The sequence below is a fragment of the Heteronotia binoei genome, chromosome 1, assembly GCF_032191835.1.
Source record: "Heteronotia binoei isolate CCM8104 ecotype False Entrance Well chromosome 1, APGP_CSIRO_Hbin_v1, whole genome shotgun sequence".
In the NCBI taxonomy this organism is placed as follows: domain Eukaryota; kingdom Metazoa; phylum Chordata; class Lepidosauria; order Squamata; family Gekkonidae; genus Heteronotia; species Heteronotia binoei.
The window spans coordinates 63,341,716-63,359,492 of NC_083223.1; the positions used below are offsets into that span (position 1 = coordinate 63,341,716).

The following is a 17,777-nucleotide window of genomic DNA, read 5'->3' on the forward strand; positions in this document are numbered from 1 at the left end:
TATTGGGGTGGGACTGGTTCTATCGCGTTCTTGTCTAGCAGGGACGCGATTTCTGTCTGTAGCGGTGCGGACGATGGGGTGGTAAGAAATCTGTGATGTTTCGGGGTGGATGTGAATTCTATTAGGTATCCTCTCTGTATGATGGTGAGGACCCAAGCGTCCGATGTTATGTCTCTCCAGGCGGAGTAAAACTGTTGTAGACGGGTGTGGGGGTTTGGCTGAAGGAGGGAAACTGGACGTCTCGTGGCAGGGTGGTCAAAGAGACGGTTTTGAGGTAGCTGCGGTCTTTTTGGAAGTTTGCGTGCGTGGTCTGTATTGGGATGACAGCTTGGACTGGGGGGTTTTCCGTCTCCATGAGGTTTGCTGTCTGGGGGACTTGGTACCCTTATGGTAGGTGGACTTCCAGTTCCTCTGCTTGTTGAACTGGGGTTGGTGTTGGGAGACCCCCAAGCGTTTCGCCCGTTTCCTGCCGTCATCGACTGATGTGAGGATGTCGTCTGTGGCTGCGTTAAACAGTCCAAGGCCGTCGAAGGGTAAGTCCTCAATCTTATATTTAATGTCCGGTTGGAGTGACGAGGACCTAAGCCACGCATGTCTGCGTAAGGCTATCGCTGAGGCCAAGGCTTTGGAGGAGCACTGTGCAGCATGGCGAGCTGTGTTAATCTGCTGCTTGCTCAGTCTTGCTAATTCCTGTAGGGCGTTAGAGGCTGGTTTTTGTGATTCCTCGGGTAAGGAGGGTATCAGGGTGTTGAGATAGGTGGTTAGGTTGTATGCATATGCTGAGAAGCATGCCGTGTAGTTTTGTATCTTTGTTGCAGCTGTAGTGAGCGAGTATATCTTTCGCCCTATAGTATCGAGCTTCTTGCCCTCTCTTTCCGGGGGTACCGGGTGTCTCGTCTGTTTCGATTTCGAGGAGGAGTGAACTATTATGGAGTTGGGAGCCGGGTGGGTGAACAAGAACTTTGCATCGGGTGCGTGGATCTTGTAAAGGGCTTCGACTCTTTTGGAGGTTGGAGGTACCGATGCCGGCTTGTCCCAGGCTTCCTTGAGTGTCTCGAGGAGGACGGGAAGCATAGGGAGAGAGGAGCTTGCTGGGAGGTCTGAATGTACGAGGTCAAAGACGACGTCCGAGACCCTGGGTGCGTCTGTGTTAAGCTTCAGATTCAGCGAGTTCGCCATATTGGAGACTAAGTCAAGGTAGGATTTCGGACCCTCTGATGGAGACAGGTCCGCCGGTTTAGCTATGTCGGAAGCCGGGGATTGTAGGTCCGACCCCGAGGAGCGGTCGGATTCGGAGAGTTCGGCTTCGGAGTCGTCGTCGGATCCGTGCTGTAGGTCTGGTTGGGTTTCTACAGGTGGCAGCTGTTTGTTTGTCGCAGTGTGTATGGAGCCCGGTGGTGAGGGCAGTTTCGGCTCGAGGTCGAGGCGACTGCGTTCGTCATGGAGCTGAGCGAGTGTGTCGTAGTCGAGGTGGTGTGTGCGCGGGGACGCTTCGTAGTGTCGGGTTCGATCGTGTCTGTCCGCGCGGTCTCGGTACCGAGGGGAGTCATGGTAGCTGTGGTAGTGGCGCCCTCTCGAATCCGAGCGGTAGCGGTCGTGAGAGGGGGATCGTCGGTGCCCTCGTCGGGTCCGGGGAGAGCGAGATCTAGATCTCGACGGGGAGTAGTAGGAGTATCTCTCTCTACGGCGGCTGTGGGAACGGTGACTGCGGCGGCTGCGGGAACGTTGGCGGCTGTCCCTACGGCGGCTACGGGAACGTTGCCTACGGTGGCTGCGGGAGCGTCGGCGACTGCGTGAGCGTTGGCGGCTGTGAGCTCTTGGTGTGGGTTGCCGTGGTAAAAGGACTCTCGGAGTTGAAGGTTCCCTGGTCAGGGATTGGGCTTCCAGCGGCTTAGAGAGATCTATGAAGGCGCGGGGGTCGAGTGGTTGGTGGCTCTTTGCAGGGGAGTGGACCTCGAGTATTTGGTCGGGTGGAGAGGTCGTGATTGACGGCGACTTGGAGGAGATGCGCACAATCTCCAATGGTGTGATGTTCGGCGTCGGCGTCGATTTCACTGTTGGTGTCTTTGGAGCCGAGGCGGAACTCGTGGTCGGGTTCGATGTCGATCTTACTGCGGTCGAGCTCGTGGCCGGGTTCGAGCTCGTGGGTTGCCCAGATTGGTCGGAGGGTCGATGCGCAGACTTGGTTTTCTTTATGCTGGCGGTGCTCGTCGGATCCACGTGGGCGGACTCGGAGCGGTGACGCTTCTTGGTGCCGTCCGACTTTGTGGTATGTTTGCCGGACTTAGGCTTGCAGGGACCTTGAGCCACGGAAGCTGCCGGCTGCGCCGTTCCCACGTGGAGTGGGGAAGATGGCGGAGGCTGGTGTTGCGCGCCATGCGGTCGGAGGGAGGCTTCCATTAGATGGCTCCGGAGTCTCGCGGCGCGATTCTTGCGGGCCTGTTTGCCGAACTGGCTACAGTGGACGCAGGAATCCGTGCGGTGGGTCTCCCCGAGGCAGAAAAGGCAGAGGGAGTGCCCGTCAGACGATGGGATCTTGGCAGAGCAGCGCGTGCAGCGTTTGAAAGTGACCTTGTTCCTTCCTTCCATCCGCTCCCGGGGGGGGGGGGTGAGGGAGAAAGTCCGAAAGATAGTGAGGAAGGGTTTTTTTTTTTTTTTTTTATACGATACCCGGTGAAGATGAAAGACTGAAGTAGGTTTGAAGAAAGAGGTAGTTTGCTGAAGATTGCAATGAGGAAGTTGGAGATCAACGAGGTAGGTGCGATCGGGTCAGCGGTAAGGAAGAAACTGAGTGGCTAGACGCCTCCCCCCTCGTCCGCGCATGCGCAAACGGTGGCTCCGCCCCAGGACGAGGGGGAGGCGCGCCAGATCTACGATCAAGATTGCTTTGAACTCTCCGAGGTCAGGGCCATTCTGGAGGAATACCCATATGTGTGAATGCACAGAGACCACGAAGAAGATCAAATACTTAATCGATTGGCTTGTCACCACACTACTTTGGGACTTGAATATACATATTTTGGACATTTGGACTGATTTCTATATAGTAAATTGGTCACTAGCTTGCATTTTTTGTTGTGTTATCCATTATAGTGACCTCTCTTCTGTGTCAAAAAGCTAGACAATATTTAGAATAATAATTTGCCAGGGAGGGAAAGCTACTTTGTATTTTGCACATTGGCAGACTCAAAGTTTCTTCACAAATTATGAATGAAAACCATATAGTAGAAACAATTAAAACAGGGGTGTCAAACATGCAGTTCGGAGGCCGAATCAGGACCCTGGAGGGCTCCTATCAGGCCCTGAGCAACTGGTTGTCACCTACTTCCTTCTCCCTATATCTTGCTTCCTTCTGCATAACAGCATGCTTTGCAAGGCTTGCTCAACTGCACAGGAGCTACAGAGCAAGACCTCTATTTTCTCCATTGGCTGAGGCTCCTCCCTTGGGAAGAAAGGGGGGAGGAATAGCTGGCTTTGCCAGGCTCTCTCAGTTGCACAGCAGAGCTACTGAGCCAAGCCTCTCTTCTTTCTATTCGCTGAGGCTCCCCCCGACCAGACCCCTGGGGAAGGAAGGAAAGAGCCAGAGCTTTCTTTGCCCAGTTCCCTGGATCCCATGGGAGAAATATAAAGAAAGCATCTTTAAAATCAATGAGTGCTAATGTTTTAAGCATGTTTTAAGTTTTTTTTAAATATGTCTTTGTGTTTTTCTGTGTCCTTTATCGGTTATATCTTTGCTACCTAATCTTAAATAGGTACACACATGGCCCAGCCCAGCATGGCTCGGTTCAACCCAACATGGCCCAGCCCAACAAGGTCTCATTTAAGTCAGATCCGGTCTTCATAACAAACGAGTTTGACACCCCTGAATTAAAACAAACTAGTAGAAATCCAACAGTGGTTGAAAACCAAATCACACATGCATAATACACCACAAATAATGTATGTATAAATAGTAAATAGACCAATTTATTATAGCTCAGTAAGATGAAATCTATTTTCTATTTGCATTTTCTAAAAAATCAGAGGAATGGGATAACTTAAATTAACTGTGACAACCCTCTGGCCATTTGAATGTTACTAAATAATTATTGCTCCTGGTGATAACCTAATGAATATGCAAAGCTTGCCCACTCAAACCAAAAGCTACCTACTTGGATGATTTTCTACAGAGCAATTCTGTTTTCTGGGGTATTACACTGTGCATATTCCAGTATTATCAAATATATAGTTTGGAAATATTTGCATAATTGCCCTAATATTATTTAACATTGTTTGGGCCTTTAGCTGTTCATATATTCAGAAGAAAAAGCAAAAGGAATATTAATAAAGTTCTGGCATTCATTTGTCCTTGCTTGGGTGCCTCTAGCCATTTCTTTTAGTTTTAATACAATTATCATACTTCAAAGACATCTCAGAAGCAGCACTTGCTACACACTAACAAATAATTCAAGGGCAAAATAATGAGGATGTAATACACAAACAATGGCTTTGGATTATAACTTATTTTATTTCAAACCAGATATCAAAACAAAGTCTTAGTTCAGGCAGTTAACATATGACCCAAAAATGGGCTTCAGCAACACTGCAAATAACAGGAACCATGTTATTTACACCAGGGGACTTGAGGCAGCTTACAACATTTAAAATGCAACAGATACCAATAATAATAATAATAATAATAATGCAAAGGTGTGTATAAGCACTAGTCATTTCCAACTCTGGGGTGACGTCACATCACGGTGTTTTCACGGCAGACTTTTTACGGGGTGGTTTGCCATTGTCTTCCCCAGTCATCTGCACTTTCCCCCCAGCAAGCTGGGTACTAATTTTACCAACCTCGGAAGGATGGAAGGCTGAGTCAGCCTTGAGCCATCTACCTGAACCCAGCTATTACCAGGACCAAACTCAGGTTGTGAGCAGAGCTCAGACTGCAGTACTGCAGCTTTACCACTCTGCGGCACAGGGCTCTTTACAATACTGAAAAATAAATGCAATAAACAGAACAATAAAATCAAGTAAAGCATCAACTTGACAGCATTGCTCAAAACACCCCCCCACACACACACACAAACACAAACACAAACCCCCTTGAATTTATGAAGTGCACTAGGTAGATAACATGTTCACTATAATATGCGTGCAAAACTATTTTATTACTGCCTTTTAACATTTCTTTTCAGTCTATTGCCTGTGTGCCCATTCGAAGTGGCAGACTACACAAGCTTTCCAAGTAAGGTGCCAGTCTCTAGCAAAGGCACTGGCAATCTGTTAGATCCCTCAAGATTTACTGTGAGAATCTGGGAGCTAAGCTATGCGCTGCCTCAGGCAAGGAAGCTGGGGGAACATTCATAGCACAGCTGGGTGTGGGAGGCTTGGCAACTTGGCTGGAACAAGGATGCCAGCTTGGAGAGAGAGAAAAAGAATAATACTTAATGCTGTAACTGGAGGAAAGGCAGAGGGTGTTCATAAAAATTAAAGCAGAAGAGTTTATCCAGTTAAAAAGATGCAAAAAGACAAGCATAACTGGAGGGCTGGCTCCCTCAGGTGATGGCTGCATTAAAAATGAGAAAGGAATACTAGTCATTCTTTTAAAACGGCATTGGCCTCATTGTCTTCCTTCCTTCTCCACAAAGGAAGCTGGATATACATAAGCAATAAACACAATTTGTTTCAGATAGCTTACTCCCAGTTTAGCCTGAACAAATATCCTACATTTATGTGGCGCACTGACTCCTGCCTGGCTGAAAAACTAATCTGTAAAAAATCCTGCCTTCAATGCCAACTTTGTACATTGCAAATATAGACCAGTCTGCTTGGGTACTTATGTGGCTCTCAGAATACTTCTTGTCTGTGCACTGACTTCACTACAATAATCTTTCACCCTGATCAGTCTCACTGACATATGGGCTGACCACAGCACAGCTGACACTCTAAAATAAGAAAAAAAAACTCAGTGTGGTTTATGAAAACATCATACAAATTTCCTTGATTGTCTTTCTTCATTGAGTCCCCCAAATTAGAACAAACAAATGGACACTAGTAGGACTTCATGAAAACTTGTGCCGAAAGGAGCCAAAGGAAATTTTGAGAACAGTAACTGCTGCCTACACAACTTTTCATTTACCAGGTTTACAAGCTACATTCTTCAGAACCCTCATGAACTTTAAGTATTTGAGGAGTTTCTCAATGAGAGGATTAGTAAAGAGGTATACCTGAAAGATGCCAAGAATTCTTTACAATGTGGAGGGATTCCACAGCCAATGTGCAGGAGTTATCCAAATAAATGACGGGACAGTTAGAAATTTGAAAACTGCTGCTTTACAAGGAAAGCAATATCTGAACCCCATGCACTACACTACAGTGATCAGTTGGGGCCTTTGTGCAGTGGACTAGTTGGCAGAAGGGGTGTTTAGATACTATTTGCACCCTTTCTCTTGCTCCCTCTCTCTTTCTCTGATGTCCCTGTAATATACAAGCTTTTCTACACATACATACCCCACCTGCCAGAAAGTCAGGCATAAATATCTACAACAGTATTGCTTCTTCCACTTCTCTCCTCCTCGTTTTAGAAACTTTCATTCAACAAATATAGGATTGACTTACTCATCTCTATCTCTGCAAACAGACCCATTTTTTAACACTAGTAAATGAGAAGTGATTCCCACCCCTCACTCTTCTTTCCCACACATGTAATTTTAGCCATTTTAAAATAAGGAGCACATCTGACACATACCTGACTCCAACAAAATCAGATACCCATCTAGAATCAATTTAATTTAATTTTTCAATTTATACCCTGCCCTATCCCGCAAGTGGGCTCTAGGCGGCTGGTGTCTGTTGCTTAATAACTGGTGTAAGCTTAAGGTAAATACTGCTTTAGTCAAATAGGCAATGTTATATTGGATACCTGAGCAGCTGTCTGTCCCAGCAAAAATCAGCATGAGTTTTCCAATTACACTTAAAAAGCCAATCTTGAGGGAAAGATATTCCTTTTTCAAAGAATGAAAACTGGGTTTTTTTGCTTTACAGGTTACACGAAAGAGGTATTCAGAAACAAAATTTCCATTTTATAGCATAAACAATACTATAGTGCATGTTTTATTGACTGTCCCCCAGCCTCTAACATCTGTACAGGTTAAGAACTGTTCAGATTGTCCAAGAAATCCAAATAAAAATGAAGTCAGTTTTGCATTTCTAATATCTTTATAAGGAACTATTCATCAGTTTCATTCTGGCAAGAGGCAGAAGAATTTCTATAAGCAAAAAAAATGCAGGTGGGGTAGCAGTGGTCCTCTATCATTTTTATATTGTGAAAGATAATCTCCCCCCGCCAAAAAAAAAAGTTTCAATATATACTGGAAATGAAATCTTAGCATTGGTACATGACTGAGAGCCTTATAAGCAACACGGGGACAATCCAAAGCAGATCTAGTCATAATTCTAACTTTATTCACTAAGGTTACCAGGTCTAGGCTGGAAAATACCTGGAGACTTTGGGGGTGGATTCAGGAGACGGTGGTTGTGACAGACTGCAGGCATATGCGAGCTAAGAGGCAGTGCATGTAAGTAACAGCTAATGGAGCTGCAAGTGAGTGACAACTAATGGAACTCGCTCTGATTGAAGAACTGCCTCTAACTGTCAAAAGAGGGTGGCAGTTAGTTACAGAGTTGAAGAGTGACTGGAAAAGAGAGTGGTGGTCTTTGTGATGCTCTCTAGTGTGTGACAAGAAACACAAAGCATTAATCTGATTCAGAGCCCGTAAGGGGTGGCTTCAATAGTGGAAACTCTGGTGGGAGGCTGTTCCCAGGAGTTAAGAACAGTCTCTGTATTTGTAAAACACAGAATCACGTCTTGAGAAGGAGAACAGTTGCCTGTATTAAGCTTAGTGTCCAAGGGGAAAAGATAGTCTGGTAGATCAGGCTTGGCAAAAGGTTTTGAGCAAGCAGTGAAAGGCCCTCAAGGGAAGATAGTAATGATCTTGCCAGAGAAAGAGACCTAGGGAAGAGACCTTAGTCTTATAATTAAAGGGACAAAGCAGGATACACTCAGGATTATGTGATTAAAAAGTGAGAAAGTTAACTGGAAATCTAGAACAGTTATAAAAAGATAAACCTTTAACACTGAGGATACCTTTAGTGAAAGTTAAACCAACTGCAGGGTAACATCGTATCTTGTGAAGTCAGTATCCCCAGACATAGTCCTATGTTCAGTTTCAACTGTCTGCCTACATCTTCTAAATCCCCAAGAACTATTTAAATATCCCATCCCTTCCCTGCCAGTATGTTTAAATAAACCCAAAATTGTTTTAAATCACTACTGGTGTCTACTGTGCCATTTTCTGAAAGGTAAATTTTGACAGCTGAAGTAACAACAGGGTAATTGATCCAGGTGAGTGCTTATTAAAATGGTCACCCCTGTCACAGTTGGATTTGGGGAAAGGAGGAGCCTCAGCATGGTACAATGCCTTCAAAGCAGCCATTTTCTTGGAGCTGATCTCTGCCAACTGAAGATCAGCTGTAAAAGCGGGGGATCTCCAGGCCCCACCTGGAGGGTGGCAACCACTGAGGCTTACAGTTCTAGGAAAGTATTTTTAGGATTATACCATTCACACTCAGCACACCAAGGAAAACAATGCAAATTTTCCCTTACTTACTATATCTCAACATACTGCCCAAAGCATTTTAATTCACTGCTGCTTTGGGCACTGACATATGTACCGTATTTTTCACTCCATAAGATGCACTTTCCCCCCCCAAAAAAGTGGGGGGGAGTGTGTGCGTCTTATGGAGGGAATACTGCAAAAAAGGGGCGTGGCCAAGGGCAAGCACCTGCTGGAGCGGACCTGCCCAGCAAGCCCAGCAGGGCCAGGATCTCGCGCTGCATCTCCCGCTTCTCGCGCCCGCTGAGGTGTCAAGGCAAAGGCTGTGGCTGCTGCGGGCAGGAGGCGACGCGATGGGCCACCTGACACTCCCCGTGCTCGCCAGCAGCAAGAAGAGTAGTGGCAGCAGCCGCATCGCGCTGGGTACGCTGCCGCCGTTGGGATGGCCCTTTAAGCAGAGTGGGCCGAAGCACATGTGAGCTGGACAGCCGCTGGCAGGGCCTGGCCCTGCCCTTTCTTCGGCAGAGGCCGCGGGGCATGTACCGAGCGTCAAGGCTGGGAAGGCTCCCAGGCAGCGGCCCTCCAGTCCGGCCCCCTCCCAGGAGACTGAGGGCGCTGCCTGGGTCAGGCGAGCTCCTTGGGACAGATACTGCAGCTAGAGAGTCGCGGTGGGTTCGTGTTGCGCTCCATCGGGGCCTAGGGTTGCCAGGTCGAACTCAAGACATATCTGGGGTCTTTGGGGATACAGCCAGGAGCAAGAGAGTTCTGGCCAACATATTTAAAGGAACCACACTTCTTTAAAATGCCTTCCCACCATTTGGAAATCATGGAGGATGGGTTCCGAATATTTTTTTTCCTGTTTTCCTCCTCCTAAAAACTAGGTGCGTCTTATGGTCAGGTGCGTCTTATAGAGCAAAAAATTAACTGCTTTCCAAAGCACCTCCTTATCTTCTGTTTTAATTGAACACTAGCACATCCAGGATTCCTGCTGTGTTCACTTGCCATACAGGGCCTGTGGCAAACAGGGAGGGTGAAGCAGGAGGGAAACACAGGGGTACTCTTCTTTCATATCTTAACATGGCTTCCTTTGAACCATCAAAATATGCCTCTGGATTGTCTTACAATGTTAAGGTTGAACAAAGCAGGAGTCAAGTTGCACCTTTAAGACCAACCAATTTTTATTTAGAACATAAACTTTCGTGTGCTTTTGTCTTTTGTTCATAAGGTAACCCTTTGCTACTGTTTCTGGTTTTTACAAAAAACTGTAGTATTTTTAAGTTGCTGACACATCCCTAGAACAACATAGCTATGCCATGCTGCTTCTGATTTATTAGATTGTCAGAGTGGCTAAATAAATACAAGTACTTTAGTGCAGGTGGCGCTATTTCTCCACTGTTGTTTTAAACAGGAAAAAATGGAAAGATGTGCTAAAGCATGCACAAATCCTATGTCATAAGGGGACAAAGGCAAGGTAAAGGTAGCCAGCTGACTAATCAAATGCAACAGAGGGAAGAAACTTGTTTCTTTCTCCTTACAGCATCTCTTTAAATCCACTTGCTGTATTTGTCTTTTCTGAACTGGCACATTAACCATATCTAAAGTAGATGCATGAGTAACCTGCATTGCACAGCTGGATGGGGAATGCAAGCTATGCACAGACTTTTCATTCCTCATAATGGCCTTCTGCACTGTCTGTCCTGTGGGAATCCATGACTGAATGTTACCTCTGTGACTTGACTAAACTGTGACCCTTATATTAAAGATATTAATTAAAATGTTTTAAAACTTGAATTTATTTCTGCAAGTACAATTAACAATTACACCATATTGGTGGCATAAAATAGCATGAGAAGGAACCAAGAACCATAACGCTTAACCTGGACAACTGGTAGAAGCAATTCAGCTTATGAGGATACCAAGGAACTGGCAAGGGTGAAGGCACATTGCACAGAAAATCAGATAGGAAGAGGCAACAAAAATGTTGCTAAAAGTAGTAAAGAAAGAGCATGGCTGCATGGATTGCGTCTGGGATGCTGAAGCAAGAATATGAGCAATAGAAGCTACATGAGTGAAGTTGTGGAATGCTGAAGAAACCATTTTTTTCTGTCCACTACGTCTGTAGCAACTATGAAAGCTGACAGAAAGCCATGGATTCCAGGAGGAAGAACACATAGGCTAATCTGTGAACTGTATCAGAGATCGACATAATTCAGCAGGGAACTACAAAGCAAATTTAGGAGTCAAATTGCACCTTTAAGACCAACAAAGTTTTATTCAGAATGTAAACTATTACATGTTAAAAAGTAAATTAGGTGGACAAGAACATCACTATCCAATGTATTTCTCTTTTAGCTGTATTGATATACTCAAATAGGGATATTGGCTGTTATTTCATTACATATACTAAACCCATCTCCCACTAAATTTTAATGTATTTTCTTCTAATGGCAAACTATATGTATGTTATATGTTAAAATTAAATTAGTTGGATGGGAAAAACTTTTGAGAAAGAAATGTCCTCCTTTTGGTCCAGGCTTATAACAATAGAGTAATTAACAGACATTCTCACAATTTGACATGTTACTGTTTTATTGGTTTCTCACGCTCATGTTACCCAGATCAAATTTGTTAATTTTACTAGTCTGTCATTGGATCTTAAATTTGTACCATTTTGCATTCTAAACCACTGCCTACCAGCTATATGTAGCTCTGCTCACTGTACCTGATTCCTCGTCAGATGAAGTGTGCTTAAAGCACACGAAAGCTTACATTCTGAATAAAACGTTGTTGGTCTTAAAGGTGCACTTGGCTCCTACTTTGTTCTACTGCTTCAGATCAACATGGCTGCCCACTTGGATCTATCTACAAAGCAAATTTGATAGCCCTAATATATAATAGAATTGTGAGCTTGCATTAACTCCCAAGGGTAAGGGATGGGGCAGGAGGTGTTTGTGAGTAGACAGATTTCAGTGAAGACATGGTAATGTTCACAGCAAAAACCTTGGGCATATTCTCTTGGGCATATTCAACACAAAACTGTAAAAAAAGAAAAAACACCCCAGCATTTTCAGAAAATTTGTTGTAGTGCTTTTTTATAGCATATAATAGAGACATGAGTGATCCCAAAGAATAACTACGTAGGATCTGAAACAGAGTTCAAATTTCCCTCTACTGCATTCAAATTAAACTGAGAGGTATGTGTTCTGTATGGACCTCTCTACTAATAAGCATATGAACTAAAGTGAAAAAATCTATTTGAGATTCTTCCACCAGTTCTAGGTTTAGAATTCAGCTCTAATTGCAAATATTGCCAAAATGAAATCTATAAGATACATATTTTTCTATAAACATGTAAAATAGATAAACAGCTTGAAAGAGAAGCTGAATGAATTTTAAAACACCATCTTTTTAATCTAGGAACATGTTATATCTTACCAGTAGAACAAACAATTTTAAAAGGTTAAAATGATATACAAATTAAAATCTTTGCTAAGCATTTTTTTCATATGAAAACATCTGCAATCGAACCCAAAAATTATAGATTTGTGGAAGTTCGAGTTTTCAAAAGAGAACAGTAATTGTACGTGATAATGATTATGATAATGTTACATTAAACAATAGGTCAGCAGTGCTTTTTGCTGAAGGTTTACTAATACAGGAATGAACCATTCTACCTTGGGATAAGTATCAATCATTCTTGCCAATAGAAGCACAGAATACGCCAATGTATTTTCAAAGCTTAATCTGCATATGGCAAAATTGTACAGATAAAAAGAAACAGCTTACTGAATAATGTATCAATTAATTTAAAGCCTCCGGCTGATTTCAACTGGTAAAATAATCTTACATGTTAATATCTCACAAGGACAAATAATAAAATATTAATCAAAGCTCATCAAAAGTTAATTGCAAGCAAGGCACAACAAAGAGAATGAATAAATATATTAACAATATTAGCTAGTTAGAAGGAAAATTAGATTAGCATTGTTAATCTGACCACTGTGAAGTGCACCAACCAATCGCTGTGTGCTTAATTAAGTAGATATATCTATTCAGGGAAATGGTGTTCTACTAGATCCACTGTCCAAATGCTGGAGGCATGGCCTCACTGCTATAACTGAAAAACCAAATACCACTATTTTAGCAAACATGCAATAAGGTGGTGTTTTTTCCATCAATTATAGGCATAGTTGTGTACCAACTATCAATTTTACTAGAAAATTCTTAATCAGACCATTTTAAGATTTCTATTTCGTATATTTTCTTCTTTTTTAAAAAAAATGTGTATTTCCTGAACAAGCACTAGAAGAAACTGAAACCTTATCCAAGTGGATTTTTATTGTTAGTACAAACAGAAAAAAATTCAACTGCAAGAATGCAGCCACCAAGACCTGATTATCAAAGGACAGCTAAAAGACTGACAAATCTGTGCTCTGCATCAATGGAAGCACAGAAAGACCTAACATGCTAGTACGCATTATGCCTGATAACACCAGGACATAGGGTAAGTGCTCTTTCATGATATGAGGGCCCAACTGGACAAATCCACAAGGCAATATTTATCCAGGCCCTCTAAGATGACTGGGTGTATCTATCAGTGAGGATGGAAGCATGAGTGGTGTGCCATCCAGGGCCAGCAGTTGTTACATACACTTAGTTGCCTGGGAAAAGTGTTGGGTCTAGGATCTTACACAAATAAAGAACTCTCTATTACAGTGTTTATGGCCTATATGCAGGATAGTTTTTTGTCAAGTGCTTACTGAAAAATTCAATCCATCACAAATGGTGACATACTGATAGAAAAAGGAATGTCCAACGAAAGCTGCTGTTTGTGTTTTGTAAGGAAAGCACATACCACAATAATCAAAGAGGAAAGTATTTCACTTCTTCAAAACAAAACTCAACAGATGTTAATATTCAAACAAATTGCCAGTAAGCAATGATAATATTAATACTTAAACCAGTATTGTGTACCACTAGATTTCATTAGCAGTAGAAATGTATTCACAGACTTTAATCTACAAATGTTTGAAGTGGCTGTCCAGTTAGTTCAGATGCAATTGCCTTTGCAATAAATGATGGCTATTCAACAAAGTTTTTTGATATGAAGACAGATTATAAAGTGGATATTATTGGGAAAAGCTCACTCCCATTTTTTTAAAAACCTCTTTATTATGTATTGATTCATGCATGGAAGTTCAATATTCTGTCACTGTTGTATCGAGTAGTTCTCTCCGTGTGCCATCACAGTCAAAGGACCACAAACTCCTCAGCTGCACCCACATTCTCCATGAAATCCTTGCTCCAATTCCTTAGACCCCTTCCTCTAATGAAACACAGCCTAAGTATATGGAACTTGAATGAATGCATATTCTTCCATAGTTCATCCACTTCCCTCTACTCCTTCCCTTGTTACAAATTTTAGACCCAAACTCTGCTGCTTAGTTTTAAAGTAATATGCATATTGTTGACACTTTATCAATAAATAATAAGACAGTCTCCAACAACGAATTTTTCAATGGAGCCAGTTCATATATAAGATACTGAGCAATGGGTAATCAAATGATGTGCCTCCCATGTGTAAACTGGTCCTATGTCTCTTAGACAATGTAGCACTATATTCGACCAGTATGCACACATGCCTGCAGTAGAAGATCAACATCCCTGAAACCCTCCACACCCCAGAGCAAATAATGCTTTAGTGATTGGACTTTTTTCAGAAAGGAGATTAGAATGCACAACTGGACTTCAGAATCACTAAGCACGTGGTATGGGGCAGCTATGATCCTGGGAGAGATATGGAAGGAAAATAATATGATTTTTTTTCTGAGTATGTTGATGCTGTCCTGCCACTATAAAGCTTAATGTGAATCAAGTTCAACTCATAAAACTGCTTTGAATGATTACGGCCTTAGCTCTAAAACACAGTAACAATTTATCTGAACATGAATTAGACTGTAACTTTTTTAAAGCAGTTTGTTTGATAGCATCAGGAAGATCAAGCACAATTTCTCTATCAATAAACTAGCACCTATGGCAGATGCTGTAATTCCTAAAGCCAACACCAAAGAAGATGTGTGTGCAAATAAACTGACCTTCAGAAGGTGCTGATTTATCCATTTTGTGAAGGTTTTCTTTTGTACTTTGTCCCGTTCATCTGAGAAGAAAAAACAACCAAAACTCAGTATTTTGTAAAACAGCACTTACAAAGATTTTAGGATGCTACAAATTTACTGAAGATTTAAGACCTTTAACCTGGAGGTTAAAAAGTAAACATTAATTATTATGAAATTATAAAACTCATCTGTTATACTACGAGAAATCAAGCTGTTACAGAAACAAAAAACAGGAATAAAGAAATAGAAACTAAATAACAAATAGGATAGAGAAAATTCTGTAGAAAAGGATCTAGCAAACACAAATTTATTGTATCAGTGTTTGTACTTAAACTGCATGGATTAGGGAATTATAAGTGAAACACAAACAAAGAAATCTATTAGTCAATGATCAACATCTCACACTTGGTTAGGATTGCCAGGTGAGGACTGCCTTGGTTAGGATTGAAAGAAAGAGACTAGGGTGGGGGACTGTCAACACGATAGCAAACCTGGAAGTGCTGTTCCACCACTCTAGGATTCAGAAGAAACTGTTTGAAATTTAAGAAACTGAAATTCAAGGGAATTCTAGAGCAGTATGACATCACTTCTGGTTTCACCCTGGAGAAAATGTTATGCTGGCATATAATAACATTTTTTTTTCTCCTGCTGGCCTACCAAGAGTCAGTGGGAGTCAGGAAATGTCGGTAGGTCTCCCAAAGCAGTCCAAGCAACCGTGCACTTGGTCCCAGGTTACCATATGCCCAAATAGCATGTCCTATGCCTAAACGTTCTTTTAACAAAGGCTGTATTAGTGTTACCAACCTCCCAATCCTAGAGTTCTCCCGGAATTACAATCCCCAGATGACATTGTTCCCCTAGAGGCAATGGGAGCCTTGAAGGGTGGACTCTATCATATCACATTGATTCTGAATTCTCTCCTCAGTTTCCACCTTCCCAGGCACCACCACCAATTCTCCAGGAATTTCCCCAAGTTGGAAGTGGCAACCCTATCTAATATGCAGGAATCAACTGATGAACATTTTCATCACATGAAGCTGAAAGTGATCATCTGATGATTAAAGGAAAGGTCCCCTGTGCAAGCACCAGTCGTTTCCAACTCTGGGGCGATGCTGCTTTCACATTTTCATGGAGACTTTTTACAAGGTGGTTTGCCATTGCCTTCCCCAGTCATCGACACTTTCTCCCCAGCAATCTGGGTACTCATTTCACCGACCTCGGAAGGATGGAAGGCTGAGTCAACCTCGAGCTGGCTTCCTGAAAACCCAACTTCCGCTGGGAATCGAAATCAGGTCATGGGACCTCAACAGAGCTTAGGACTGCAGTACTGCAGCTTTAACACTCTGCGCCACGGGACTCTGGTTTAAAAGCTGGCAACTCTGCCTCACGCTCACTATTAAGCTAATACAGTCGAGGGTAAGCAATGATCAATCACTGACCCAGTCCTGCAGTGCTTGTCTCCTTAGTACCACCAGCTGAAATGCAAGGATTTTACTGTGCAACATACTGTGTTGTTAAATGTTGTATTTTAAGTTTAACCCTGTAAAGTAAAAATATTTTTAATTGTTATTATGTTTTTAGCCACTGTGAGGGACGGGTTAGAAAAACAAAGTATAAAATAAATAATATTTTCCACTGCCAGTTCCTGTCTCTTGAATATTGTCTGCTCCTATTTTATCTCCATATAGCATCAGGACCTCTCTTACAGTTGTCAGGTTGCAGTCTAGCAATTTCCCTTCCCCCTTCAAATTTGCTTCTTAATTGAGAGCCAAGCCAGTCACGGTTTCTCCCAACCAGTCAGTCTTATCATCTGCTTCACTTTCTGATGTGCCACAACATGTTGAACTCCAAAGCAGGTATGGGAGGAGTGGACAAGGGACCTAAAGGAAACAAGTAATAGCTGTCTTGCCTCCCAATCCCCTCTGTGCTGTTCCACATACTGCTAAATTTTGCTTGAAACCTCCTTAGAGTTGCCACCAGATCTGTTTTTGAAAATACCTGGAGGCTTTGGGGGTAGATACTGGAGAGGTCAGGGTCTGGGGAGGGGAGGGGCCTCAGCATGGTACAATGCCATAGAGTCCACCCGTCAAAGCAACCATTTTCTCCAGGGGAGATGATCTCTGCCACCTGGAGATCTACTGTAAAAGCAGGAGATCTCCAGGCCCCACCTGGAGGCTGGCAACCCTATCTTGCAAACCTCCAAGCCTACTTTCTTTCACTGATCTAGCAGTTTCTTTGTGTACAGCTTGCTTCTAGCTTTTCTCCGTGAGTATTAGGCTCAGTTCAGACATGGTTTATTTTAAACTATATTCACACTTTAGTTCATAGGTGATCACTCAAATCCTGGTTTATCTTGAGAAATGCTTGTTCACTGAAGCTCTAGCCAGTCAGCTCTGTAGCAGGTGTATGCATGGCCATGCCAGGTAACAAAGATTAAGCATGAGGAACCATAGTGAAGACTACCTATGGTTAATAAACCAAATTGAAATCATAGTTTCAGATTCTAGTTTGACAAATTCTAACAACCAGAGTTCATGGAATAGCCTATGTTCAAACAATCATAGTTAAACCAAACCATAATTAAACCATGGTTTCAGATGACATCTAACAGACCCTTTGCTTACTTTGCAATTAACACACTGCAAAGTTACAAAAAGCAACAAAGAATGGAATTATTTAATGCCACCATTAAAATGCTTTGATTCAGTGTAGTAGCAGTGCACTTCCCAAACTACCTTCCAAGTCTACTCTCTTACAAACGTGATCAAAAATGTTCATTTCTGGATTCCAGACACAACTTTTCTACATATCTACTCCAAAGCCCAAGGAAGACAACAGATAGGAGACTGCATGCTTTGACAGATTGTAGGTTGCATTGTTTCCAAGTAGGAAAATGAATACTGTATGCAGCCAAGCCCAATGCTGAACATTATTCAGTGTATTAGAATGTTATTCAGAACCCAAAAGAGTGACTATCTTGCCTAAGATTCTTACAATTTAAGCAAAACCGACTGAATAAAACTGAAGGAAAAGAACTGTGCATCTCAGCAACAGGCTTTAA

General features: G+C 42.7%; 1 protein-coding gene across 22 annotated transcripts in view; it reads right to left on the bottom strand.

Annotated features, from left to right (window-relative positions):
- DST (dystonin) overlaps positions 1 to 17,777 on the bottom strand; it is a 489,979-nt gene that overhangs the window by 310,974 nt on the left and 161,228 nt on the right. For all 22 annotated transcript variants that reach the window (XM_060235329.1, XM_060235262.1, XM_060235226.1 and 19 more), the window contains one exon: positions 14,696 to 14,757. In XM_060235329.1, the coding sequence (XP_060091312.1) occupies positions 14,696 to 14,757 (62 nt within the window). The remainder of the gene's footprint in view (positions 1 to 14,695; positions 14,758 to 17,777) is intronic.